The sequence below is a fragment of the Coturnix japonica genome, chromosome 2 (genome assembly GCF_001577835.2).
Source record: "Coturnix japonica isolate 7356 chromosome 2, Coturnix japonica 2.1, whole genome shotgun sequence".
In the NCBI taxonomy this organism is placed as follows: domain Eukaryota; kingdom Metazoa; phylum Chordata; class Aves; order Galliformes; family Phasianidae; genus Coturnix; species Coturnix japonica.
This window is the reverse complement of record NC_029517.1, coordinates 115,999,974-116,025,649: the sequence shown is the minus strand read 5'-3', so window position 1 is coordinate 116,025,649 and position 25,676 is coordinate 115,999,974. Positions and strand designations below refer to the sequence as shown.

The following is a 25,676-nucleotide window of genomic DNA, read 5'->3' as shown; positions in this document are numbered from 1 at the left end:
CTTTATCACTATCAACAAATTCATCACGTCCTTTCTAGTGATTTCTGATATTTTACTCCCAGTACATGTTCAAATAAAGTTCCTATTCTCCCCAAACCAGCCAGATGTGGGGTTTCCCAGCCTTTACTGCTTCTCATCAGTTTTTTTGCCGTTTAAATTTTTTTTTATTTATAGTGGCTGCCATGCAGTATTTCTTATTTCTTATTGAAATACCACTTGCTGTATTAAATCAAGCTGATGGAAAGCAGCATTGCGTATTGCTGAGGACAGACTGTTGCCCTCAAGTCTACCACAAAAAGAAGATAAGCTGGTGCTGCTGCAATAAGCATGGATCTAAAGTGTTACAAAACTGCGCATTCATGCATGTTTGTGCACATACTGCTGAGGAACAAAATAAACCAATAATTTTTAACATTTCAGTGTTTGGGTACTGCAGGTCATGGTGCAAGCTGGGATTCCAACTGCACAAATACAGAAGTTCTCTTTTCCCATGCATAAAGCACAATTATTTGTGAGTTGTTTTTTTTTTTCGAGGGGTAGGGGATAGTTTTGTTAACTATCTGGTTAACTAACTGGATATAAGATATGAATGGCAGACAATGGGATAAAAAGACAAAGTGAGGTCAGTGCTTCCCAACAATCTTGGATTGGGCAACTTTTCTTGGACTAAGAAGCTCTCTTAATCAATAGATGATGAACAAGGTCTTACTGCAGCACATATCCATGGTACGTAACAGTTGTTCTGACATGGGTCACAGTCAACCCTTACATCTCGTTACTGTTCCTAAAATCACACCCATAGGATGTAGGTAGGTGAACATACCATGATTTTTTTTAGAATTTGTTTTTAAAATCTCTAGAAGAATTGTTACTAATGGAAGTGACTGCATTCCTTCTACCTGTTACCAGGTGTACTTTTAGCCTCAGCATCTGTTTATTCATACACAAAGCCAGTGACACAAATATATTTTATGAATGATGAGTAAAAACTTTTTGAAAGAATTAATATAGTATACATGGATCAAAAGACTAATGTTGTTGGAACATTACAGTAGTTTTTTGTTTACACCATCCACATTTGTTTACACCATCCACAATTTTGCAAATAACCGAAAGCTCCTTACATATGAGAATCTCAGTACCTTGAAGTAAAACTTCCTAAGCAAATGATAAACTGGATCATTTGCTGGTCAACAATCACAGAGTTCATTGTGGAGAAAATTAATAAAATGAAATAGAATACCAAACCTGCTTCACTACTGAATGTTTTTCAAGGTGCCAGCTTACATAAGACCCACAGTTTTCTGCTTGCTGGAACAGGAGATCTATAGAAGATTGCACTTGCACCAGAATAGTTAAAACTGACAAAAGAATCACTGCAGCAGAACTGCATTCTCTCCTCTTTTCACATTTCCTTTTCCTTTTTTTTTTTTTTTTTTGGTTAATATTCACAATTTAAATACAAATTATCAAACTACAAAATGCAAGGAAAGCAAAGATCGCACAAATACATAAATGCTTTTCAGCAGCACAGAAATAGGATGAATAACTATTTTCCTACCTCTGCCCCTTAAAATTCTGAAGACCCAAGAAAACATGCTAAATGTCAACACAGTACGGTCAGTAAGGTAAAGCTTTTTCTTACAAGACCAAGTAATAAAACTATCTAAGATAAAATACTGTACCTTTTGCATTTTGTTGATCTTCCTCATTTTTGGGAAAGAAGACTCTTATTACACCAGTGTTGATATAGATCAGAGGCAAGTTGCGGGAAGTTAAAGTATGAGTCCTCATAGGCTGGCCTGGGGATTTTCTTTTCTCCTTTTGACTCTTTGGCAGCCTGGCTTGAAAAATGCTTGCAATTGCATTAAGCAAAGGAAAACAGAGGACCACATCAAAAGCCTGAGCAGACAGAAGGATCTCATGAAGAAAGTGAGGAGAACCATCAGTGTGACCTTCGGATAGCTTATGGAATGTTCTTCGTTCATTTCTTGAGATCAGTTTGTGACGGACATTTTTTGTCACAGCTTTTGTATAAGTTAGAGAAAGAAATCCATGTTGCTGGTGTGAGCCGTCTAAAAGTTTTGCAGTTGCCTATTTCACAGGAAAAAAAAATTAAATAAAATACCAACCTGCTGCAAAAATGTACACGTACAACATCAATTAATTGCAATGTTGAAGGCTCTGTGTTTTCTACTATCCACCCTCTCTGAATCCCGTAAGAAAATTCATCCCACAGTATGTTCGTAGTTCACAACGCTGTCAGCTATAAGTAATCATGTTCTTATTTTCTGACAATTAATGTTGTGAGCAACTCAAATTCAGTCAAAAAAGCTCAGTCAGAATAGTTTTAATTTTACAACCGTTTTCTAATAATTATTCACAATTACATATTCATTTGTTTTTCACTTTAGACATTTCAGAAGTAAATCTTACTCCCTTTCATTATCCTTTCTGTACGTGTGAACACCATAGGTGCTAAAGCAACCTTCTGATGTTGAAATACCTTCATCAACTTTGAATATAGAAGACATCCATAGTCAACTACTCTATGAATTCAGCTGGTTTTTCCCTCACTGATTTTGACTATTTGAAAAGAATACCTCTAACATGTGCCAAAGCATATCACTTAGGTAATACAAACACCATACAAATACCAGATTTCTTCACATAGAAAGGTTTCCTAGATAAACATGACAATTAGAGATTTAGCTCCCAGCAGATGTATATTACAGGTTTCATTATTACTTGTGAAAGTCTTTTGGATTTCAGCTTTATGTCTAGTGAGTGCAAAATAAAATGACAATTAACAATAGACTAGGAAACGTACTATTTTATTAACATAAAAAATATTTGATAGAATCAGAATCACAAGGTTGGAAAGGACCTACAAGATCATCTTGTCCAACCATCAGAACATCTGGTCCAACTGTCAATAGAACTCTATGCAATTGTTCAAATGTTAGCCATAATCACAGGCATTTACATTTTGCAAGCAGTTGTTTTTTCCAGCAACTTCAAATTTGATTAAAAATAATTGAATGCAATTTAAGCCTCATTAGTAAAACACCCCTTTTAGATAAATAGAATACATAGCTTAAATGTTGAAAAGCTGGATTTTTTTAAGACTAAGTCAATTGAAACAAATTATTAAGTCAGATTTGCTATAAGATCTGAAACAAAGAGAGTAAGAAAATATTGCCAACCAAAATTCATGAAGAAAATAAATCAGACCACACAGAACTTCCACTAACATAAAAAAAACGTTCTCAGTAGTCACTCATTTGTCAATATAAAGGGGCCAATTCCAGTATAAAGTCTTTCAAGGATAAACCAACAAGAAAAATGGGTTTTAATATCTCACACTGATATATTCATAACAATTATTAAAAAATATGAAGGTTAAGAAGGAAATAACACAGCTAACGTAATCAGTACATGCAATAATTATACTGAGTTTTAAACCAATGCAGATTTCATTGAGATTTTTATTTATCTTTAACCCAACTAGCACTTACTAGTGGAAGTCCTGTAGAAAAAAACAATAAGAAAAATCTTACAGAAGGAAAGAAGCCAGAAAAATTGCTGAAAGGGTCCTGCTTGCTGATGGGTCGAACCAACAAGGTACGTCTGTTCAGCTTGTCAGTACAGGAAAGGAATACACCTCCATATTGCCCCAGAGACCAGGAATCTTCCCCAAGGCTTAAGGAACGAGGCATGGAAGAGTGGAAGACAAAAATATATATATTTTTTAATTTGCCATAAGCAAAAAAAAGTTTATGTAATATCTATGTAATGGCAAGACACAGTCTATTCCATACCTTTTCCTGAAAGGCCCAAATTCAATTAGGTGACATAAAAAATTGATACAAAACTTCGTAACATGTGAAAAAAAAAAAACAAAAAAAAACCAACAACAAGCTATTGCGGGATGCGAAGACACAGGAAAATAGAACAGAATCCTGCAAAAAGTAACATAGACTTACCCCTTCGTGTTCAATAGGCAATTTTATTAGAATCAGTATAAGAATGATTACAAGAATCAAACTGCTCTGTTAAAATACATTATAAATTCACAGTATTGTTCAGAAAAAAAATAATTATTGAGAATTAAAATGTTGCTTTGTACTATAATTCTTGTAATCACACTTTGACACAAAGAAGAATAAAGAAAACTATGTCGCTTCAGAAGAATTTTTCAGGTAAGCACCTTAGTTTTACTAAAGAAATCTCACCCAAATCTTTTCTCTGCATTGTAGAAAGATCCTTTGAAAATGTGCTGACTGCCAGCCTTCCCCTGGCCTGGAAGACAGAACATTACCTTATCTATTTTCTGCTTTTGGCTTTAGTCCAAAGAAATTTAATGACGGAAACAGGTATTCTGAAGAGATTATGAAATGTAAGTGAAAACAGTAAAAATTTTTGTAAAGCAAAATGAAAAATGGAAATAAAAAAGCTTATATCAAGATAATTTTAATGATAAAGGACAACACCAAGCTGAAAAGTTTTCATAGGGAGCATTAGGCAATGAAATATCCTCTCCCAAGGTTATCCTCGGAGTCTGTGCAAAAAGCAGCTTGCTTATTTTTTATCTCTCATAAACTGTTTAAAAATGGCAAACAGAAACAAAGCTGATGAAAGATTACATTGGTAACTCTTAGGCTACAGACTCATAGGCATCATGCACAAGGTGGAATGTGTAATATCTCTACCAAAATGCATTTGGATGCTCCTTGAAAACATTTCCAGTGGTACAGCAAAAAGAAAACTTGCTGAGTGGCAAAACATTTGGTAGTTCTAACTACTTCGCCTAGACGTACATTCATGACACACTGGTTAGTGCTGATGACACACATACAACCAGATTAGTTCCCTGCATTATATTGTTACTGAACAACAGTCAAAATGTAGCTTCATTTGTATAAAATGCTTTTTAAAATCCGAGAATACAGCATCATAAAACACTCAACAGTGGCAATTTGCAAAAGCTAATGTGCCATCAAACAGCATTTAAGGGATTTTGATTCAGAACTTTAGTAAAATTAACATTTTTATCATGAGGATCAATAGAGTAGCAAATGTGTACACTAACATGTAATGATTTGCATGGATTTCTTTGGAATTGGCTATAATTCTAAGAAAATGTATTTTACATTTCAACATTTCACGTAATCAAAATCAATCTCATTTAAAAGAAATTCAACAACAATCTTAAATTGAAGTTAACAAACAAGAGAAAAAAAACACAACCAACTCCAAGAAATTACCTGTTTCTGTAATGGTCAACATTGAAGCTTTCTATCTTGCACTTGATCTTGGTATATACATCCTGCATATCCACTGATGCGCTGAGATCTTCTAACTCACTGACAACACAAACCTCTGCAACAGCCAAAGGAAATTAAAACTATCAATAGTTACAAGTTCATAAGCAAGGAATAAACACGGGACACCAGAGTTCATGTATAGTATAACGCTCTTTCTACTCAGTGATTTGGCATAAAGCCCGATTTCACTCACTGCCATGTTGAGAAGAATCAGAAAAAAACTAACTGTAATGAAAACATTTCTTTGAACAAATGTGTAGAGACTTAAATATGATTTTTGTTGTTGTTCAGATATTCATAACTCCTGTAAAAAATAAAAACATGTAACACTGGAGATTTCTTTGCCTCATTTGATTATTTTTTAATCAAATATTATTGTTCATCTCTTAGAAAATTAACTTAATCACTAGTCTGCTTATTTTTTCAGTTATGTGATTAATGAAGTTAACTGTTATAGGAAGTGTTCCCTACCAAAAACAGCCCTGCCATACATTTCTAAGATACAAATTTCCTTCAATTACTGTCCAGATGATAATCAAACTGTAATCTAAAAATAAAAACAAACCCAAGCCTAATTGTGTACCACATATTTCTCTTTTTAATATGAAGGTAAAACCTCTAATGACCTCAAGGATTATACTATGATGATTATGCGCAATTTCAATTGAAAGTATCAGTGCAAAATTACATTTCTATAGATGGACATGCACAAAACATCCTACTAAATAATGTAAAAATGGAGTATAATTACTACCGAGACAATAAATGCAGTCTTCTATTAAGTAAAATATCCGACTCATTACCAATTTAATATAATAATCTTTTGATATGGAAGAGGAAGTCCATGCCAAAGAACAGACATGAATTCTGATTACATGCACTAACCTGACTACACCTTGTGACTCTGGTTTAAAATATAGATCCAAATAATTATTTTTGTATTAAATACCTCCTAATATTACTAATAGGTGTGCTGAATAGCTAATATTGTCTTGTGCCATAATGTACAGAATTAAAAATAATAAATAAGGAAAAAAATGTTGAATACCTGTGCCATTATTTCTAGGATCAGGAGCAAACAATTTTATAGTAATTTTTGGCAACATCCACTGCATCCACAGGCTGACACGTCCACTTGAGACTCCGATATTGCTTGTTGTTTGTTCCAGTGTAATTGAGTCTGAGAAAGGAGAGTCATCACCACCCTGAAGAGAATCACCCTATAAAAGAGAAATAATGGCTGAGAAAAAAAATAAGTCAATAAAAAAGGTATTTGCTGTCCATCACTGCCTACTTTTCTTCCATTAAAATTGATGTAGACTTCACAAGCCATATAAATGTACTTATAAATACAAGCAGATTCACTGATATAGTATTACAATTAAGCCATTTTTGAATGTCAGGGGAAGAAAAAACAGGAGGAGATAATTAATTTGGCCAAGATTATATGATAAAACCGTGACATTGCATGCCTTTCTTCCACTTGGTCTAGAGAAATTTCCTCATTAGTTTACACTACTGACATACCAGCAGCATTAATGAAAACAAAGGTTGATAGGAACATTATGAAATCCAACAGGAAAAGGGCTAAGGGTGAAGCAAATGAGTTTATATTCTCAGAAAAAGAGCATGACATTTGAAAGACACACTGAAAAACTTGTTAGTAAGGCCTATCAGAGGCCAATACGTAACTTCTGATAATTCTTCATGGGACAATTAAAAAATTCACCAACAAATGACTTCACTAGATTTTCCCTTTGCCAGAAATTAATGCAATCAGAGAGCAAGAAAAGATGCAAATATATAATTGCTCCTTAGTTCTCAGCATTTACAACCTATTGAGCTCAATGCAATGGACATATACATCACTAATGTCAACCAGAAGCTGCTAAAGCCATTAGCATCTGCTCTTTTAAACCCACAAAATGTTGCAAGTTTCCTTTGTTATTCAAGCACAAATGGACAAGAGAAACCTATTGCCCCCCTGATCAAGTTGTTTCTAAGAATTACAGATCAATAAACACCCAAACTTTTAATGAAGGTTTTGAGGATTATGAATTACAATGAACCACGTGCTCAGGAATTTTAAGATATACCTAATGAGTAACCACGATGATTTCTACAGAAGACAACCTGCTCTCAAGGCCTAAACAGAGGCATTGCACTAGCACAGCTCTGGGAAAAAAACTGTTTTCGGTGTCAAAGTTTTAGATCTGACAATACTCGACTCATTCTGCAGTCTGTGAACAGAGAAATTCTGTTGGCAATCTGTTTTGTGGATGTATATAACTCAACCCAAAACAAATAACTCCTATGGGAGCATTTATATTGATAGATGTCATTTCCAATCAACTCAGGCCTATGATTTCTATAATGTTAACATGTTTTCTTATCACCATACTAACCATAAGAAAGGACAAAAAGATAGGTCAAAATCTCAAACATTGCACATGATGACTTTGGGCTGTTTGACAGACATCAAACACAGATCTCCAAAAGCTTCCACACCTTTGTAACCAGTCTTGAATGACAGCCCTAAAAGACGATGAATCTGCAGTGGGAGTTTCATTGTGCATGGAATCAGCAGAACTTTGGAACAGGGGATCCCATAAACAGGGCACCTGTGAAGGCAGCAGCCAGTCCAATACAAGCTGCTGAGATCCTCAGATGGCTTTCACAGGGTATCAAGCAACGAAGCACAATCAGAGGCGGGTTGTTTCTTGTTTGTTAGTTTTAATTTGGAGCATTTCTTTACATTCTTTTTGTATTGATGGCACACTTTTGGCAGATTGTAACTTAACTGTGATGGAGGGAGGAGGAGAGAGCGAGTCTCCTCTTCCCCCCATACATACATTCATTCTCTCAATGGACGTGTTCCAAAAGGCCTGTGTTATGAAAATCAATTCTTTATTCCAAAACTTTGGCAGATCTCTACATTTCTGATAGTTAAAAAAAAAGAAGCAAACAATAGTAAATTAAATTTAAAGTGGTGCAGTTCACAGCGAATACATATTGCTACCATGGAAAGTTTTGCATTTTATGATTTTTCTTCTTCTATTTGCACAATAGTGCTCAGTCATTTCATATATTTTCTTAACATTTTTTTTTTTTTTCCACAAGGGGCTGTTTTTGTTTAGTGGTTTGACAATATAGATAACTCCTCCGTAGAAAACTGAAGCAATCATTTTCCCACACTTTCTTTTAGCTTATTTTTCAGTAGATATTAATGGATGTACTACAGTTCATGAAGTATCAGCCAGCTGATAATTTTGGCACAAGGTTACTTTTAACCGTATTTGTGAGATTCTTGAAGAACCACATCCACAATAGCATAAACCAGACACATATAAGAATCAAATTAACTCAAGAACATGCAAGCAAATTTAAAAGTAGCAAGCAGAGTTTTAGGGGATGCATTCCCTACTAATGTCCAAATCCATGACAACTATTAAGTTTATAAACAAAAACAGAGGTAGAGCTACAGGCCCAGATGCACCACTGCAAACTGCTTCTTTCTTTTGTACATACATAAAGGTTTGGAAGACGCTTTATGTCCGATATCTATCAAAAAATGCAGAGATGAGGACAATGTGTTTGCAGCTTCCATTACTGCAGCTGGAGCTGCACTTGTGCTGGCACAAATCCAGTCATGTTTGTGCTTATGACTGTCTGACCTGCAAATATTTCTGACACGAATGTCTGTAGCATGTGAGGTATTAAAAGCAATTCAAATGCTGTAGCACATAGTTGCATAGATGTAGAACAAATTTTGCTATGCAGGCATGTATTTCTGGAAGTGAACTTGAAAAAGTAAATCGGGCTTTGCATGTCTTAAGAGTCAGGTAGGCTGCTGTGGATGCCTTGTCCCTGCAGGTGTTAAAGGCCAGGCTGCATGTGCCACTGGGCAGCCTGATCTAGTACTTGATGCAGCAGTTGGCAACCCTGTCTGTGACAGGGTGTTGGACACTAATGATCCTTGAGATCCAACCCAATCTATTCCATGATTCTATAAAACCTGAGCACAGTAAAAAATAAGCATAATGATCTGCAAAGCAAGCAATATTATCAGAAGTAAAGTAACCTCTGGCCAGAGTCAAAGCACCAAGGAACTGTTTTCACAGCAGAGTAAGTGGGAGGTCTGACACCTGGACCTTCAGTTCAGTTTTACAGCTTGTTTGACCACAGGGCCTGCAGGAATCGAGCAGGGCCTCAACTCAATTGTATTTAGTTTTGTACCCCAATTCTGTACTTGGGTTACTGCATGCCCATCTGGCATTCCATCTCACTTGTGTGTTCTGCTGCTTGCACTAGCCAGCTTGATGACAGAGCTAAAACTGCATTAAGCTGAGGCCGGCAGAGATAACCTCTTCTGTTTGCAGCTGTGCCAGCTGAAGAGCTTATCGACAGACAGCCCCAGCTGCTCATCACCGTGTCTCTGTCAAAGGTTACCAGCTCCTATCTCCTCCTTCAACAGTTCAATATCAATGTGTTATCCACATGTTTTTCTACCATTCAAACATACCTAGAGAGTTGAATTGGCCCATTCTCTCTCTCAGTAGCAGAAGCAATACAGATGGCTCCTCCGGAGGCAGAAGCTGCTACATAGTTATCCTTTGAGAAGTGGAAAAAGGATTCATTTCTTCTGAAATTTATGTTAACGGTACTGCGTCCAAAACCATCAGGCAGAGTCACAGGGAAAAAGCAATGGGCCACGCTAACTTGTTTTTGGTTTTTATTTACTTAATAAGCTTAAATTCTTGGAGTTTTTTTATTTATTTCACTGAAAACTAAAACCGAATTGAAAAGCCAGAGCTCTTGTTTCTCATGCAGTTTCAAATTTCTTTTCGGATTTTCAGCACCCAGCATGGTATTGTTAAATATGTTTATGCATTAATTTTCCGCTCTGTTTCCAGATCTACAGAAAAATCAAGCCAGAGTCAGAAACACTGAGTTATTTTCCCACAACTTCTCATGCCAAGTCCTAAAATATACAATTTAATTCTTTCGCCAATTGTTGCAAATTGACCAATATACCAAGTTTATTTTCTTAGCAGAATTTATCTTTGTTCATCAGGAAGAACCAAACATGTGAGGCCTTCATCCTTGGCCTGCCTAAAGCTCAGGGATGATCACAGTTTGGCCACACTACTGCTATGCCTTATCAAAATAACTCCTGCGTTCTTGCTCAATCACTGAGTTTCCCCAAGGACTAAACACTTCTACCACTGTTTGTACTTAAGTAAACAGTAACAAGTGGCCTGCTGTAGTCTGTACTACCTTTGCTCTTGCTGTTCCAAAGGAGGGACGGTAAAAATGATTAACTGTTTCCATCCCTCCAGTACTTAAGCCTTGATGATGCTTCTCTTCCCTACCACCACCCAGAGCAAAATTCAGTAAGCTACGTAGCTTTATCCATGTAGGAGCATGCAATTCACTATCAACCTGTCAGCATGGAAAGCATTACATGCAGCTTGAAATATAAATCATCCACAGACCATATAAACAAATGACTTATTTTGCTGTTTAATACAAAGGGCTGTGAGAGTTAATTTTCTTCTTACTCATTTATGGCAAGTCTGGTGCAGTTGAAAGAAATTCAATAAATAATAACTTGTCACCCAAAGAACAAAGTAACATTAATCATAAAATCTCCAAAGTTTTTTAAAAAATAATACTTATTGCAGCAAAGTATTCTTGTTAGATACGGAGATTTGAAAGTTAACAAAGTGCAGGGGTATAAAAACAACGAATAAGCTCTGATAAATGAAACATAAAAAAGATTTCCCCGACTCTTGGAAAATGTCCCTAAACCAAACCTGTTAAATACATATTATTATTTACTCCGTATGCTTCACTGCTGCTATATGGCTTTAAAGTCTCATAGCTGCAAGTTGCAGCTGTGGGTGATGCACTCCATTTTTGTATTTTACCCCCTCCATTCTTTCTATGAAAAATACTTTTGTTATGGTAGTCTGAAAACAAGTTGTCATTTACAAATATAGGGTGCCATCTATCAATTGAAACAACACGGACATAACTTCCTTCCCACACTGCTAGTAAGTGCAAGCCAAAATCAAGTGCCTTCAAACTTCTAACAACCAAAATATGCTTCTATCAGTAAGTGATGATGGAATTTCAAAGCATACAAAGACAGCAGATCCTACTTTCCATACTGGTCTGCATAGTACTTCAAGTACTGAAGAGTACTCCACAATATATGGACAAGCTTAAGGTTACTCTGACATTCCTCAGTCTCCTTTTATATATATATATATATTTTACAGAAGGTACACGGAAAAATCTCAGCCCTACTTTGTTACAAGATTATGCAACTGAATTCTAACATATTTGTTCAGATTTCACTAGATAGCCTCTTACGACCAAACAGCATATCCAGACGAAATATCCCATATTTAAGATAGACACCACATACAATGATCCATATGTGGATAGACAATGAAAAGCTATGTTTTTGTATCAGACCCAGAAAAAAAACTTGGCCTCACTGGAAATTGTACAGTAAAGCAGGCTGACATCTGCAGCCCGTTAGGCAATCTGACAGGTAGAACTTGCTGCTGTACTTCACAGGAGACAAAAGAATGAAAAGAACCGTGCACATTTCTTGCCTACAAGACTTGACTTACTTCAACAACTTCTGTGGCAAAGGAATAGTTGGACAGCATTTTTTCCTCTGTACATAGATACCCCTGAGATGCATGTGGCAGACTTTGTATATTTGAAAATAGATTCACATAAAGTCTATTCGGACTATGATGAAGGCTTTCAGCAAAAAAAGCATTCCAACCGAAGACAGCAGAAGTTACCAGACTGTCATCTTTTTATTCTACTCCCTCTGAAGAAAGAACTCGTATTTCCTGATTACACCACATAAAAAATGGTACGGTGATTGTAAGTTTGCAAAAGGGAAGAAGGAAACTAAGTGATTACATTCTCTCAAAACAAAATAAAGAAACACACACAGCAAGGGAGAACATTAGCTAATTTTCAAATTACACGTTTCTCACTTCTCAGCAATCCTTACCTCAAGGAACCAAACGGGAACAGTGGCACTAATTAAAATCTTAATGGTACTTTTATACTAGAAAATAAGTTTAATAGGTTCAGAAACAGCCACCAGACACACCAAAAAATGTACAGTAGAAATACTGCCAATCATTAGGTTACCCATTACTTAATCTACGTTGTCTAAAGGAGTGCATTAGAAGAGTGAGAAGACAGTGTGGTTCCTTACATTATTTCTATGTATGTTTCTCCTTCCACTGGGGCTGCCTTCCTGTCCCAGTCATAGACAGAGCACTCTGGGCTGAGGGCTCTGAATGGAGATGATGGATATGAGCTCCTACGTCAATCCTTCAGCCATATGAACAATGTGGATTCAAGGAATGCTTTTCTCCTGTTTGTGTCTTTTTTTTTTTCTTTTGTGTCTTAAATAACATCCTTTTAAATTTACTTATACTGCCTAGTGTTATGATACATTCCTTTCAAAGCAATTTTCAAATCTTGGTTGTAAAGCACTTTGTCAACTCTAAGTTCCTTATTCCAAAAAAAATATAAATAAATAAATAAATAAATAAATAAATAAATATTAATTCCATGTGTTTTAATACAAGTTCCTATTCTAACATGACAGAGATGGTGATAGTAGCTTCAGAGTAGAAAAGACTGAATACCAATCTTCATTTGTTGGCTAACTAATTTATTTAGCTAGAATTTAATATTTGTTGAGAAAAGGAAGAAAATGAAATGTATGATGAACAATATTTTACAAGCAGAAGAATACGAATGCTGAACTCAGACTCATACTGCCAATATAATCTTGGTGACATATGGATTAAAACAATTACTAAATCAGTATCAACTAATGCTCTAAGTACAGCATGTACTCTAAATACCACTCTCTATAGAGAGTCAAAACCAAATCGTTATTTATGAAGCTGGTGGTTTCTGATTTTAATGAGAAAGGAATTTAGTGGTTAAAAAGAATACTAACTTTGCAGCCATATTTTTTCCTACTAATGCTCTTTACCTCCAATTTTTATCTGTGATGATATTTTTCACTTTAGAGATGACCCGCACATAGAAATACACCAAAACACAGGCAAGCCAAATAATTCATAAATGAGTATTTTAGTGAAATGTCACTAGAACTGAAGCTCCAGCTTTAACACCTTTTAGTGAATTACTTGTGTGTGCACATCATACTTATGTTAAAGTCAGCACTAGAAATCATCATTTTATTTGCTCCAAAACCTGTAATTACAAAAAGTCACTCAGAGAGTTAAAGAAATCCTGGCCAAGTGTTGTTAAACTATAATTGCAGAGAGCATTCAAATTGCCAAGCATCTGCCTGTGTCCTGGAACTACAAGGAATTCCCAAATCACCGTGTTTATTCCTAAGAACGAAACTAGTCTCAGAAATCTACCCGCCTTCAGAAGTTTCCCAGCAATTCAAGGTCAGGCTGGAGGGGCTCTGAGCAACCTGATCTAGCTGTAGGTGTCCCTGCTCACTGCAGGGAGTCAGACCAGATGACCTTTAGTGGTCCCTTCCAACTCAAACAATTCTGATTCTTTGAGCTTTATGTTAAGAATTAAGCATTGCATACACTTAATGAACTGTTGGTATACCTTCAACTCATCTTATGCATTTACAGGTCTGTGCCAGAGCACAAACAAAGCCACTTAAGACTGACAGAAGGCACTAAGAAAATCACAAATATTTGGCCTGTTCAGTTACACAGCCTCCTATGACCACCCATTCTAATGTATTCTCATGACTCAAAATAACATTTTATGGTCTTAAACACTCACAGAGATTAAGATCAGGTACCAGCTAGCTCCAGGAAGTTACAGAGTACTGCAAATTAAGGAAGCAGAAAGACAGAAAGGAACGGCCAATCTTTCTTATGTTTGAAGTTGAATACCAAAATCCTCATATGAAAGAGTTCCAAATACGACCCTGAGACAAGGGACAGCTGGGACAAGTGAAGCAGTAGAGCTCCAGAACAGCTCACATGTAGAAGATACCAATGCCTGGGTGGATCTGGTGTGAGTGGACTACTGGGTAACTGGCAGAGCCAGCCCTGGGAACCTTGTCATCCCCAGTGCCTCTCCTGGCTTGCCAAGACAGCTCTGCACCATCTCAGGCTTTGTTCCAACTGGCTTCAACACAACAGGATGACTGTTACTGGGAATGATACACGAGCAGTACAGGTACCAAAGGTACTTCAAAAGCACCAGTTACTGTTCTAAACATTCTGGACTTGAAAAATAGCCTAAGCTTCTTGCCTGAAAACACTAACTGCAATTTTTCTTCTAAGAGTTAATATTCCTTTTTTTCCCAAGAGAAACAATTTAGACAAATAAAAAACATAGGTGTCTTAGTTTCAGCTGGGATGGAATTGCTTTCTTCATAGTGTCTGGCATGACACTGTGTTTTTGTTGATAACAATGTTGATAACACATCGATGTCTATAGTTGCTGCTAAGCAGTTTTGTACACAGCTAGGGCCATTCTCAGTGAATTGCCCAAAGAGCTGGGAGGGAATGGAATTAGGACAGCAACTGTGTGGTGTTCAGTCACCTTCCAGGTTAAACAGTAACGACAGGAGAAACATTGCAATCCTTCACCAAACTGAGTTCACGAAGTGATCAGGGCAAAGCTATTTTCCATAAGGACAGCGCTGCTCTATCTTGATCCTTGTCACTTGTATGTGGCTGCACTTCACACCTTGTAAATCAGTATTCATGCGACACATTTTTTAAGAAAAGTTACCTCTGTAGTGGTGCCAATGTCAGCTGATGGGCTGTATGTGCTGGTATCAGGTGGAACAGTACCGACACTGCTTTTAACTGGAGAGCTAGGAGGAGCAGGTCCCGTCATGGTTTCAGTGTAGATGGAAGACTGGTAGAGAATTCCTCTCCTCTGAATCTTATTCCAAACTTTGCTCGTGATCTCAGCCAGCTCATAAAGAAGCTGCACCTGAAAGAAAAAAAATAAAGGAAGCATTTTGTAATGAGATGAAGGAAGATGATCGAAATCAAAGCTCTCTAACTGAGTCTTAAAATGGAGTGGAATTTAAATGCTCAGAACTGCCCCAGTAAGCAACTACACTGCAAGTAAAATAATCAGCAGCATTCACAATATGGTGATTTTGATTAAAAAAATTCAGCTCTTTGTTAAATATTCCAGCGTGAAGTCCATAAAAACATAACCAATAATCTGGTCTTGTAAAACCTTTACTAACAAATTAACAATTAAACACAAGCAATTCCTGGCATATTTCTTATGTGCAAAAAATATCCATTTAACTGGTATTAAAATGATGATCCCATGCATCATATGAAACTGTTCTTTGTTTTAGGAAGAACATCCGCTATTAAACTTAACAGTCTCTCGGCATATGTCCTTCCAATATTCAGAAAACATACTGTTTAACTTGTATATTGTTTGAATCTGTTCTAAGATATTTGTACGAGATTTTGTAAATAAGAATTAATCATGGAATTTCTATGACAACATACTGCAATATACTGTATAAAACAAGCTCAGGGAAAACTGCAAACAACATACAAGCAGACCCACAGCTGGATACCATACTCAACTTGCCATTGTAAAAAATGGAAATTGTCATATTTTTAAGAACTTTAAGCCTCAGGACACATCTACTCTATGAAGCTGGCTTCTTATGTGGGCAGAACAGATGCAGAAAAACACTGCTGTCAATCTCCATTTGATATAAAACAGCACTTGATTTTGTGCGTGAGAGTGTGTGATGAAGTCCCAGAGAACATGCTGCAGTCCTTTCCTAGGAGGTTAAGTGCTGGAATTTTATAAAAACCTTCTTAGTTCATCTTGGATTTTCTTTTGAAGTTTCAAGGCTTACACTGAGCAGGTCATAGACTCTTTTGATGGAATTTTTTTCCCTAAAGAGACAAACTTCTCAGTACTTATTCTGGTCTTTGTGTATGGTGCAATCTACAGACAATGAAGCTGCTGTTTCACCAACAGGAAAAACTTCATTTAGTTTTTCTTTAAAAGGCTTGATGTCGTTAATGCTCTGATATGCAGTGGTAGCCTTTAAATTATTAATTCAAATTTTCCAAGTTTTCTTGAGGGTCTTCTATGTACCTCAGGAAGATTAACTAATAATGTCCATTTGATTGATTCAGGATCATAACACGAACTGGTGTTGACACTTTGCTGGCAAAACAATCTGTAGAAAATTAATAGGATACAGGCACAAATACAAATCACACATGTTTGCAGCCTCCTCTCCCTCACAATATTTATTGGTCAAGAGACCAAAGGATAATTTAAACTGCGCTTCTCCAGAGGAAGCAGGGCTTTGAGAAATTTAATTATGCTACTGTTGCTAAAGTCCCAAAATAAAACAAAGGAAGAAATAATGCAACTTCTGTGTTTATATCCATGCTTGTTTACAGCCTGAAGAGGTTTGTCATCAGCTAATCCAACACTGAATAGTTTAGACCTTACTGGGACTGCAACAGCTATAGTTACAAAAGCTAACCATTACTTAGGTTGTCAAAGAGATCCATTTCTCTAATTTTTGAGGCTGGGGTCCTTACAGCCACTCCGAAATAGCAGCTATTTCAGATAGCTAAGACTATTTCTCAGAACAGTGAGAGCAGAAAAGTGAGCAGTGAGAGGTAAGTGAACAGTGAGAGATAAGCCTATTAGTTTGAACCTAATGAACTTTATCACCTGAAATCATACACAAAGTGACCAGTTCACAAAGAAAAAAGGCACAATTTAACAAAGAGAGGTGTTTTTAATAGAAGAAACTACAAAAACACCACTGAAATGTATTTCTGCTTATCCTGTTGGTTAAATTTTGTCAAGCGAGTGTTGAGGTTTTGAAAATCCATTCATCATTATATGAGATCTAATGTAAGTGGAAGGACTTTCCTTTTTAGAAGGATTTTGGAGCACAGCATTAAGTATATGAGTATGTTTAGAAATCTCTGTTCAGGAGAAGAAAAACTGTATGATAAAAGTAGGAATAACTACGTAAATATTTGCTATGAAAAGTTTCCCTCTCTCATTGCATCCAATCCCTTTGCAGCAAAACCACACATAACTCAATAAGACCCCACCGGCTACTTGGCAAAATCTGTGAAGTTCGGTATGTTACAGCATTTTATTCTTAAAACATGTTACTATAAAATGGAGAGCAGTACAGCAAAAGGCAACATCTTGACAATTTTGCACACTGGAAATATTGACTTTGCAGCAATGAGACCATCAGAACGTGGTTTCACATCAGATCATAGTAGTCGTAAAGTAAAATACTTCACCTTTGCTACTGCTTAACAAATTCACCAAATGTCACCTCATTTAAAGCTGCCATTTGTATAGAAAAAGGAGCTTGTCATTCTAAAGAATCAAATTTCTTAGTTCCTTGAAGGTAAATCTATAAATATAAAATGATGTTTATGTGATTATATTTTCCATTTTCTGTTCTTGGATATCTGCTTAAAAAAGATTGATTTTCTTTCTCCTTTTGCATAAGTAAAACAAGGATAAAAGGACTGTTCAAAGATCTTCACTAAACTCAATTTGCCCACATGTTTTTGGTCATTATAAAACTTTAGATAATGAATAACATTCTAGTGTACAAGAACATCATTTAAGACAACAGTATTTGGTCTTTTTGGTCTGATACTCTGGTATACAAGATTTTCACACGTCGCTAAACGCATGATCTTATTATTTACATGGAACTTACGATTTATGTTTTTGTTCCTACAGTTTACAAAACAAACTATTTGATCACACTCTAGAATATCTGAAAATCTAATGAACAACCCAAATTCAGATAAAGCCTCCATTTAGAACAATGTCATTTCACTCATAAGTATAATACAAATAATGTATTCTGCATATTCACTATGTATAAGAATTTTGGAGAATTAAAAGAAATCAGGGTTGATCAGACAGTTTGCTGGAATTCCACTGAGAGCACGCCAATAGCAAACCATTCTGCTTTATAAACACCTCAAAATATTTACAAATCTGAATAGCTGCAATATCCCAATGAGATCTGCAGAGTTTGATTAGTATAGAATGAGGCAGATTTTCATAGTATATGAAATTCTTGCATTTAAATTCATTAAACATTATGGAAACACTGCAAAGTTACAAAGTAAAGCTTCAATAAGTCATGGAATATAAAAGATATAATTGTGAGCAAAATCATAATTCTGTCCTTTGTTTCCAAATTTAAAATACAGTGAGAACCTTGAATATGTGCACACACACCTGTCAAACAGATTTACCAGCTTAAGTAGACCTTCTTCAGGCTGGTCAGTTTCAAAATTTAATTTGTCATGTCCAGCGAGCAATCTCACTCTATCTGACCCTTTTACTAATGAATATGAGCTCATCTATTAGAGAAGACAATGGCATATAGCAAGTGAGTCAGAAGTAAGTTGGATGGAAGTCAGTGAATGGAGCAGGAGACCACACATTAAGGATAAAATTAATGTGTACTTTAAAACACTTGCTTCATTCATAGAACACTGAAGGAGGAAAAGGAAAAATAGCATGTGACTGCGGAGCATGTTGTAATAAGTATACCCAAGAGACAACATTAAAAATACACCAGCCATCAGAGTTTCATCACTCTCATACTTAGGCCATAGGGCCATGAATCTTAATTCAGATGAATCTTAATCTAGATGATCTTGTAGGTCCTTTCCAACCTTGTGATTCTATGATTCTATGATTAATAAACATGATGTGTTTTGTATCGCATAAAAACGATGCTTTGCATTCTTCTCCCTTGTTCTATTAAATAAAGCAATAAACTGACCATTCTGTCCATTACGTCCTTTGAAAAATCTAATGGGTAACACTTCAGGACAGACAGCATGTGAATGTAGAGCTCTACTCAGACCTAAGCATACTCGGCATTTCCATGAACAAGATAATTATTTCCAACACCGCTGTTGTTCAAATATTGCAGCTATCACAAAAGTGTTATTCAATCCACTGTAAAGAACACTCAACATTTAGCATAGGTAATCCATTCATCTTTGATTACAGTACACTTGATCCAACTCAGTAAAACACAGGGTGCACTTTCTGAAAACATAACAATCTCTTCTAATAAGCATATCAGGTCATAACTTATTTTCACATGTTCGTATTTTTTCCATACCAAAGAAAAAAAACTGCTTCCCTAAAAATATTTTATGTTCAAAGAAGTGCTCACTATATGAGAATATGGTGAAAAAAATTACATTAAACCATTTCAATATAAGAATCCACAGTGACAGCACAAAAGCACTGTAGCATTTAATGGTACATCTGCAATTCATTTCATTCCATCAGCCAAAAGATGCATTTATACTGTAGCCATTACATTTTGGGAAGAGTTTGAATTACAAAACTTGAGAGAGCTTCAAAGCGAATCTTAATCTAAGCACCTTGATTTGATGGCCCAGTTAAAAAATATAAAAAAAGAAAAAAAGAAAAAAAAAGAAAAGAGAATCTCTTCACAAAAACGCAGAATTGTACTTAAATCAAGTTATTCTAAATTTCCCTTCGTAAATCAATTAGATGTACCAACCTGGGGGTTTGAGCATTTTATTTCAAGGGACTCCAGGTCAACATGAAGGCAGACGACAAATGAGTGCCTGGATTCTGGCCCCGAAGCAAGCAGTTTCTGTGATGTAACAGCTAAAGTAGAAGTACAGCCCATTGGTTCCACTAAATTAAGCGTCATCTGTTGTCCAAGAAGAGTATACATACTGAAATGATGCAGACTTATAGTCCATGGGAAAGCATCACCTAATGATGACAAAGAACGGACAGTTAAAATTTTCATCATAAATACTAGAAAGCTTTTCTTAAAACCTGGTAAAGGCTTTATCCTTAACCTACTTAGAAGTCAGCAATTGCTGTCAAAGAACGTTAAAGTAATCCTGAACTCTCAACAGCTCAAATCGATTCCTGGAAATCTAACAAGAACCATATATTTATAACTTCTTAGAAAATTAAATGGGGGGGGGGGGGGGGCGGTTGCCCCAAGCTGTGAACAAGTGCGTACAGCACAGTCTTTAAAGAATGTACATTGTTTTACTTTTCCTTAAACTGAGGAGCCTTCTGAAACCACTCTTCACTTATTTCAGCATACAGGGAAGCAGAGGCAGTTCCTTACATTACGTATTCTTTAGCTTATACATTTTAATTCTGAAAACTCACAGCTCTCATCTCAGCAGAGAGATGCCATAGGACTGTGCTTACCTCAACACACAGCTTGGCACATGAGACTTGGATCATATCTGTCCAGATCTGAATAGACTAATCCAGTATGGATGGAAAACAAAGCAGCAACAGATGATCCTTGTTGTTATAATCACTGTTGCCTTCACCTTTCAGTAATACCTTTGGGGTGACAACTTCTAATTTGCATTAGACGCAAAGGAAATCAGTAGGATAGTGTGGGGCTATGTGACTCCCTAGGCCATGAGGCAAGAAAAGATGTGGTTAATCCTCATTTTACGTGAAACCACGGATACGGGTTTTTGCTCTTTAGAAATATGAGCATGACAATTAGATTTTTTTTCCCCTATAGAAACTTTCTTATTTCCATTCATCAGACTTTCTACTGAGGAAGTTGGGCTTTTTTGACACCACCTGAATGACAGAGTTGATGCCCAGCTTGTGAACCTTCAATATAACATGAAGAAATGTCTGACCCAAATCAAAGGAATGTATGAGTAGCTGGATGTGGTCTCAAATACAAACACAGTAGGCTCAGAAGCATCCAGAAATCTCAGCCACAGCAGATTTTCATCTTTGTACATTTGTTCATTTGAAGGAAGCAAAGGATAGACACCCTCCTCCTTGTAACAGAATTCAGAAGATTATTTGGTAGGATTTGGTATTTTTCACAAATTTGGGCCTGGAACATACATATGAAAGACTCCTGGCATGGTTAGAGATTCTAGTTAGTTCCTTACCTACAGCTCAAAAGCACCCCTATGCTGGAGAATACAACTGAAGTGTGAAAGCTAACTTTAGAAAGTCATTACCTGTAAGAGATAACTTGTTTGTTTGTTTAAGATGTTGACATTGAGTATAAGCTGAAATGACATTATTTGAATGTTAAAAAGTTTTATATTAAAAACAGGCCAAATTATAAAAAAAATGAAGCAAGGTGAACAAACCAACATTTACTAGTTTGAAAATCATGAGTCTTCTGTCTTGCTCTTAAAACTAAGCTTTTAACTACTTGATTTCTCCTTTCTGGCCATCTTAATTTCTTCAGTGATACTACCTCACAGATGATAATTGGAACAAACATTTCCTCATCATGTTGACTTGAACTATAAAGGTAATACTTAACAAAAATTAAAACTTTTTGAAGTTATAAGTAGCATTAATTCTACAAAAAATCCACAGAATATCTCATTCTTTACACTTCTAATCATAAACTACTTATTACTACTAGCTAAGTTAGGTTTCCAAATCTATTCTTAAAATGTTCTTCCATTAAGTATCATTACAAACTGCAATTACTTGAAAATTCTGAAAACAAATGGAAAGACCTGATTGTGGGATCTTGGATAAGCTATTTTTACAAGTTGACATCTTGAGGTCAGTAAGTCTTTGTGAGTAGGCTGTAACATCCCCAAATGACAGCATAAATATGCTCTCTTTTCCTCTTTTAGCTTTTCATGTGAAAAGAAAAATGAACAAGTGAGCACACTGCTTTCTCACAATTAACAATGCATCCTTGCAAACAAGTCTTTCATATTCACTTTACAAGAGAATGAAAGATTCAAAAGTATCATTCAGGAAAAGCAAGGTTGAATAAATACTTCAGAGAGGTGGTAACATGTTTTAGCAATGACACTACATCTCTTAAGACCCATTCAAAAACAGATTAGAAATTAAAGTCTTTCCCAACACAAGTCCATAAAAATTATTTACCTCTGCATTGCAAGAAAGAAAAAAGGTGACTTAAAAAAACCCCAAACTTTGCAACAGTCTCTTTAAGGGGAAGTTCTGGCACAGGAAAGTCAACAGATCCATTAGAGAGTCAAAAATATCAAGATTGTGAGAACTTCTGTTTGGCACTGTTCCCAGGGCAGAAAGCCACACACAAATAAATTCCTTACCATAAGCTTTATCCCAACCAGGGGGATTCTTTTCTCTCACTAGGATCTTTCCCTCAAATCTGAGTTTGACAAAATTCAAGTGACTTCTCACTTTTATGAAAGTTTTAAATTACATCATCAGCTTGAAACAAACAAAAGACTTTGGTTAAATTTATTTATCTTTATCTGTCACTATTATCAGCAAATTAGATCACCCCCACTGAAAGTAAGTGATTAGGACAAAAGACATTTTACCCTTCTCCTTCTCTTTTTTTCCCCAGCTGGCATGATTTTGCACACCTCTGATATGAATTTCAGTATTATAAAAGCTGAAGTTTTGTTGCTGACTTAAGATAAAACACAGGATAGAGGGGAAGAGTCCATTGAAAGTAGTAGAACAAAAGGAAGGGGAAAACACCTATAAATCCAAATAAATTTCAGATGCAGAAGCAGAGTAGATCTTGAATATACTTCTGAATCTATTTTGTACAGCATATCCTTTATCGCTATTTCTGTTTCAGCAACATGCATGCAGAAAGCAGTAATTTTTACCAAAAAAAGCTGTCACAAAAAGTGCAACTGCTGCATCTCCCTCTTCATCTTTTAACAAATACACAAAAGAACAACTATTCCTTCAGAAAAATATATTACATGAAAACAAGAACAAATTAATTGTGCGGTGATATGTTCATGACTTTTTAGACTTGGTTATGAGACTAGGTATCATGGATGCCAATAAAATAAACCAAACACCAAGACTCAGGACTGTTATGGATATATGTTTTGCCTATTTCCAACATACCATTTTTTTATACAACTAGAGGGAGAACAAGATTCATATTAGTGTTCTTTCATAATATTACTGCAAACCCATATGCCTTTACTTCAATCATACCTGAGAACTCAATTTCTTATACAACCATATTAGTATAAGAACATAACCATCTTGTTGTCACTTCCTAAGTCATTTAAAGCTCATCCCACATATTTCTCAATCAATTGCACAATATTAGAAGTTGATTCTACCCTAACATAAGTGCACAATGCAAACCTCTAACAAATACTATTTTTGCAAAAAAAAAAAACCCAAAATATTACCAAACTTATTCTCACCTTCACCCTATGCACAAGAGCAACCATCCATGAACATTCATACAAACCTCTTGATTCTTTTCTTAAATCCCTACAAAATCCTCGCTACAATGCTTAAAAACACAACCCACTACAAGACAAGTTTATTGTGATGACCAGTGAAGTCTAATCAATCTCATAGACTGCTTTAAGTATGAATTTATTTTCTTGTCTCAGTCTGAATATTAGATTCAAGACACTTTTTTTTTTCCCAGTAAAAAATGATAAGAGATATTTTTCCCAACCTGCCTCCATTCTGTCATTGGTTTTCACAATGCACTTCCCCCACCCTGTGCAAAACCAAGTGTTTGTGACTATGCAATAACCTGAATGACAAAACCAACATAGGTAAAAATTGCTTTTCTGATATTTTTCTTGCTTCACCAGACATACAAAACATATCACAGAGCAGCTGTTAACTCATAGATGAAGGATTTCACTTTTATCTTCATGTGGTGAAGACTGTCATTAGTCTTATATATATATATAACACACTGCTTAAAAAACCCACAACATTACAGGTTTTGAAAACAAATGAAGATAAAATTACTAAGTAAGTTGTTTTTTTTAATTTATCACATTACCTTCTTCAAGGATGGGTCTCAGCACAACAAATGGGATTTCCTGCAGTGGTTCCATATGCTTGTGGCCAGCACTCATAATCTTTATCTGGGGCAAGCAGACAACAAGTGTGCCAGGCATACTGGCCTGCCCATGGTACCAGCTTCGGACAGTCCCAGGAATGTCACCTGATACAATGGTACTTGGAGAAGGCAGGCTGTCATTTGGAAGGAATACACAACACGACTGCACTTCAAGCTGAAAAAACAAAGTCAAGAAAGATTTCTCAGAAAGCAATTATCATTCATTTTGGCACAAAATCTCAAGCTTTTTTTTTTTTTTTTTTTTTTTTCTATCACCGATGATTTTAAGTGTTCTTTGTTCATAGTAAAATTAAGAGGAAAGACGAAGCAAAAGGTTTGAAAATACTATGTAATAATGCAAAAATTAACAATTACTCTGTGGTTTATGGAATGAGTGAGAAGAAAAGAGTCAGTCTGGCCTGTAAATTTCATCAGAAATGTGTGGCCATGCAAATCAAATGTACCTATCTATCTTTTTATGGAAGCATGACTGAACTAGAAAGTCCCCCTCTTCTGGCAGAACATTATCTTTTGTTAGCAAGAGTGGGTAATTCTGTTCCTAATCTGCAGCCAAGAGTAAGGAGTAGGTACAAAAAGTTTAATCAGGCAAACTAGACAAAAATATTAACAGTAGCATAAAGCTAATTTTAAAATAAATAAATAGGCATATAAAGAAAAAGCTAAAAAAATAAAGTTCAGCTTTTCAGTGCAATCAGAAGTAGCACGCTTGATTTCATATGAACTTATTGTACTTTATTTTCAAACAATGTTGTTACTCTGAAAAAATTCTGACCATTTTCTGCCATCTCTTTATGTTCTCCCATCAAGTCCAAATGAGTACAAATGTAGAACTGAGCTCACCCTGATTTGTTAATTCAGAGGAAGTATAAGCTGCAGAATGTTACAGTCTTGGCTCTTAGAAGCAGCATTCTGCACCTGGATATCAAATAGCCCTAACAGCCTGCACACTTGAATGCTTTGTTAAGCAAGCACAAACTATGATTCAATTCACTTCTTCACAATAGTTTGGAAAAGTCTAGTGTACAAAATACTGGATACAAGATGTTATTTGTATCTGTGATAAAAGAACACTTGTTTGTGGTAAACTTATGTAACAGTTTTCCAATTTGACATCATAGATTAAAACTGTTAACCAAGGTTTGTACGCCATACCCGCTTTCCTTAAGGCTATTAATCCTTTGAGACTGCAATAGTGATTTGTAATAGAACTGAAATTTCTCAGCACCGTAAGTACTTTGCCAGCCTTGTGAGAACACAGATATTCATCTTTATTTCAGCATATTCATGCCCTTTTGCTTACATGAACTGACAAGAATTCACTGCAGAAAAATATAAGTAGAATTTTGCAAAAATAAATACATTGTTACATGAAGGCTGTGTTTGTTTCTCATTTTAGAGCTGTTTGA

At 35.8% G+C, this 25,676-nt stretch overlaps 1 protein-coding gene across 6 annotated transcripts in view; it reads right to left on the bottom strand.

The window, feature by feature from the left end:
- VPS13B (vacuolar protein sorting 13 homolog B) overlaps positions 1–25,676 on the bottom strand; it is a 391,004-nt gene that overhangs the window by 166,769 nt on the left and 198,559 nt on the right. For 4 of the 6 annotated variants that reach the window (XM_015856025.2, XM_015856028.2, XM_015856026.2 and 1 more), the window contains exons 23-29: positions 24,190–24,424; positions 19,939–20,159; positions 15,120–15,326; positions 6,376–6,547; positions 5,268–5,382; positions 3,561–3,702; positions 1,686–2,094 (exon numbers count right to left, since the gene is read on the bottom strand). In XM_015856025.2, coding sequence (XP_015711511.1) covers positions 1,686–2,094; positions 3,561–3,702; positions 5,268–5,382; positions 6,376–6,547; positions 15,120–15,326; positions 19,939–20,159; positions 24,190–24,424 — 1,501 coding nt within the window. Of the gene's footprint in view, positions 1–1,685; positions 2,095–3,560; positions 3,703–4,235; positions 4,303–5,267; positions 5,383–6,375; positions 6,548–15,119; positions 15,327–19,938; positions 20,160–24,189; positions 24,425–25,676 lie in introns of all 6 variants that reach the window. The other 2 variants (XM_015856029.2, XM_015856030.2) reach the window with 1 other exon arrangement.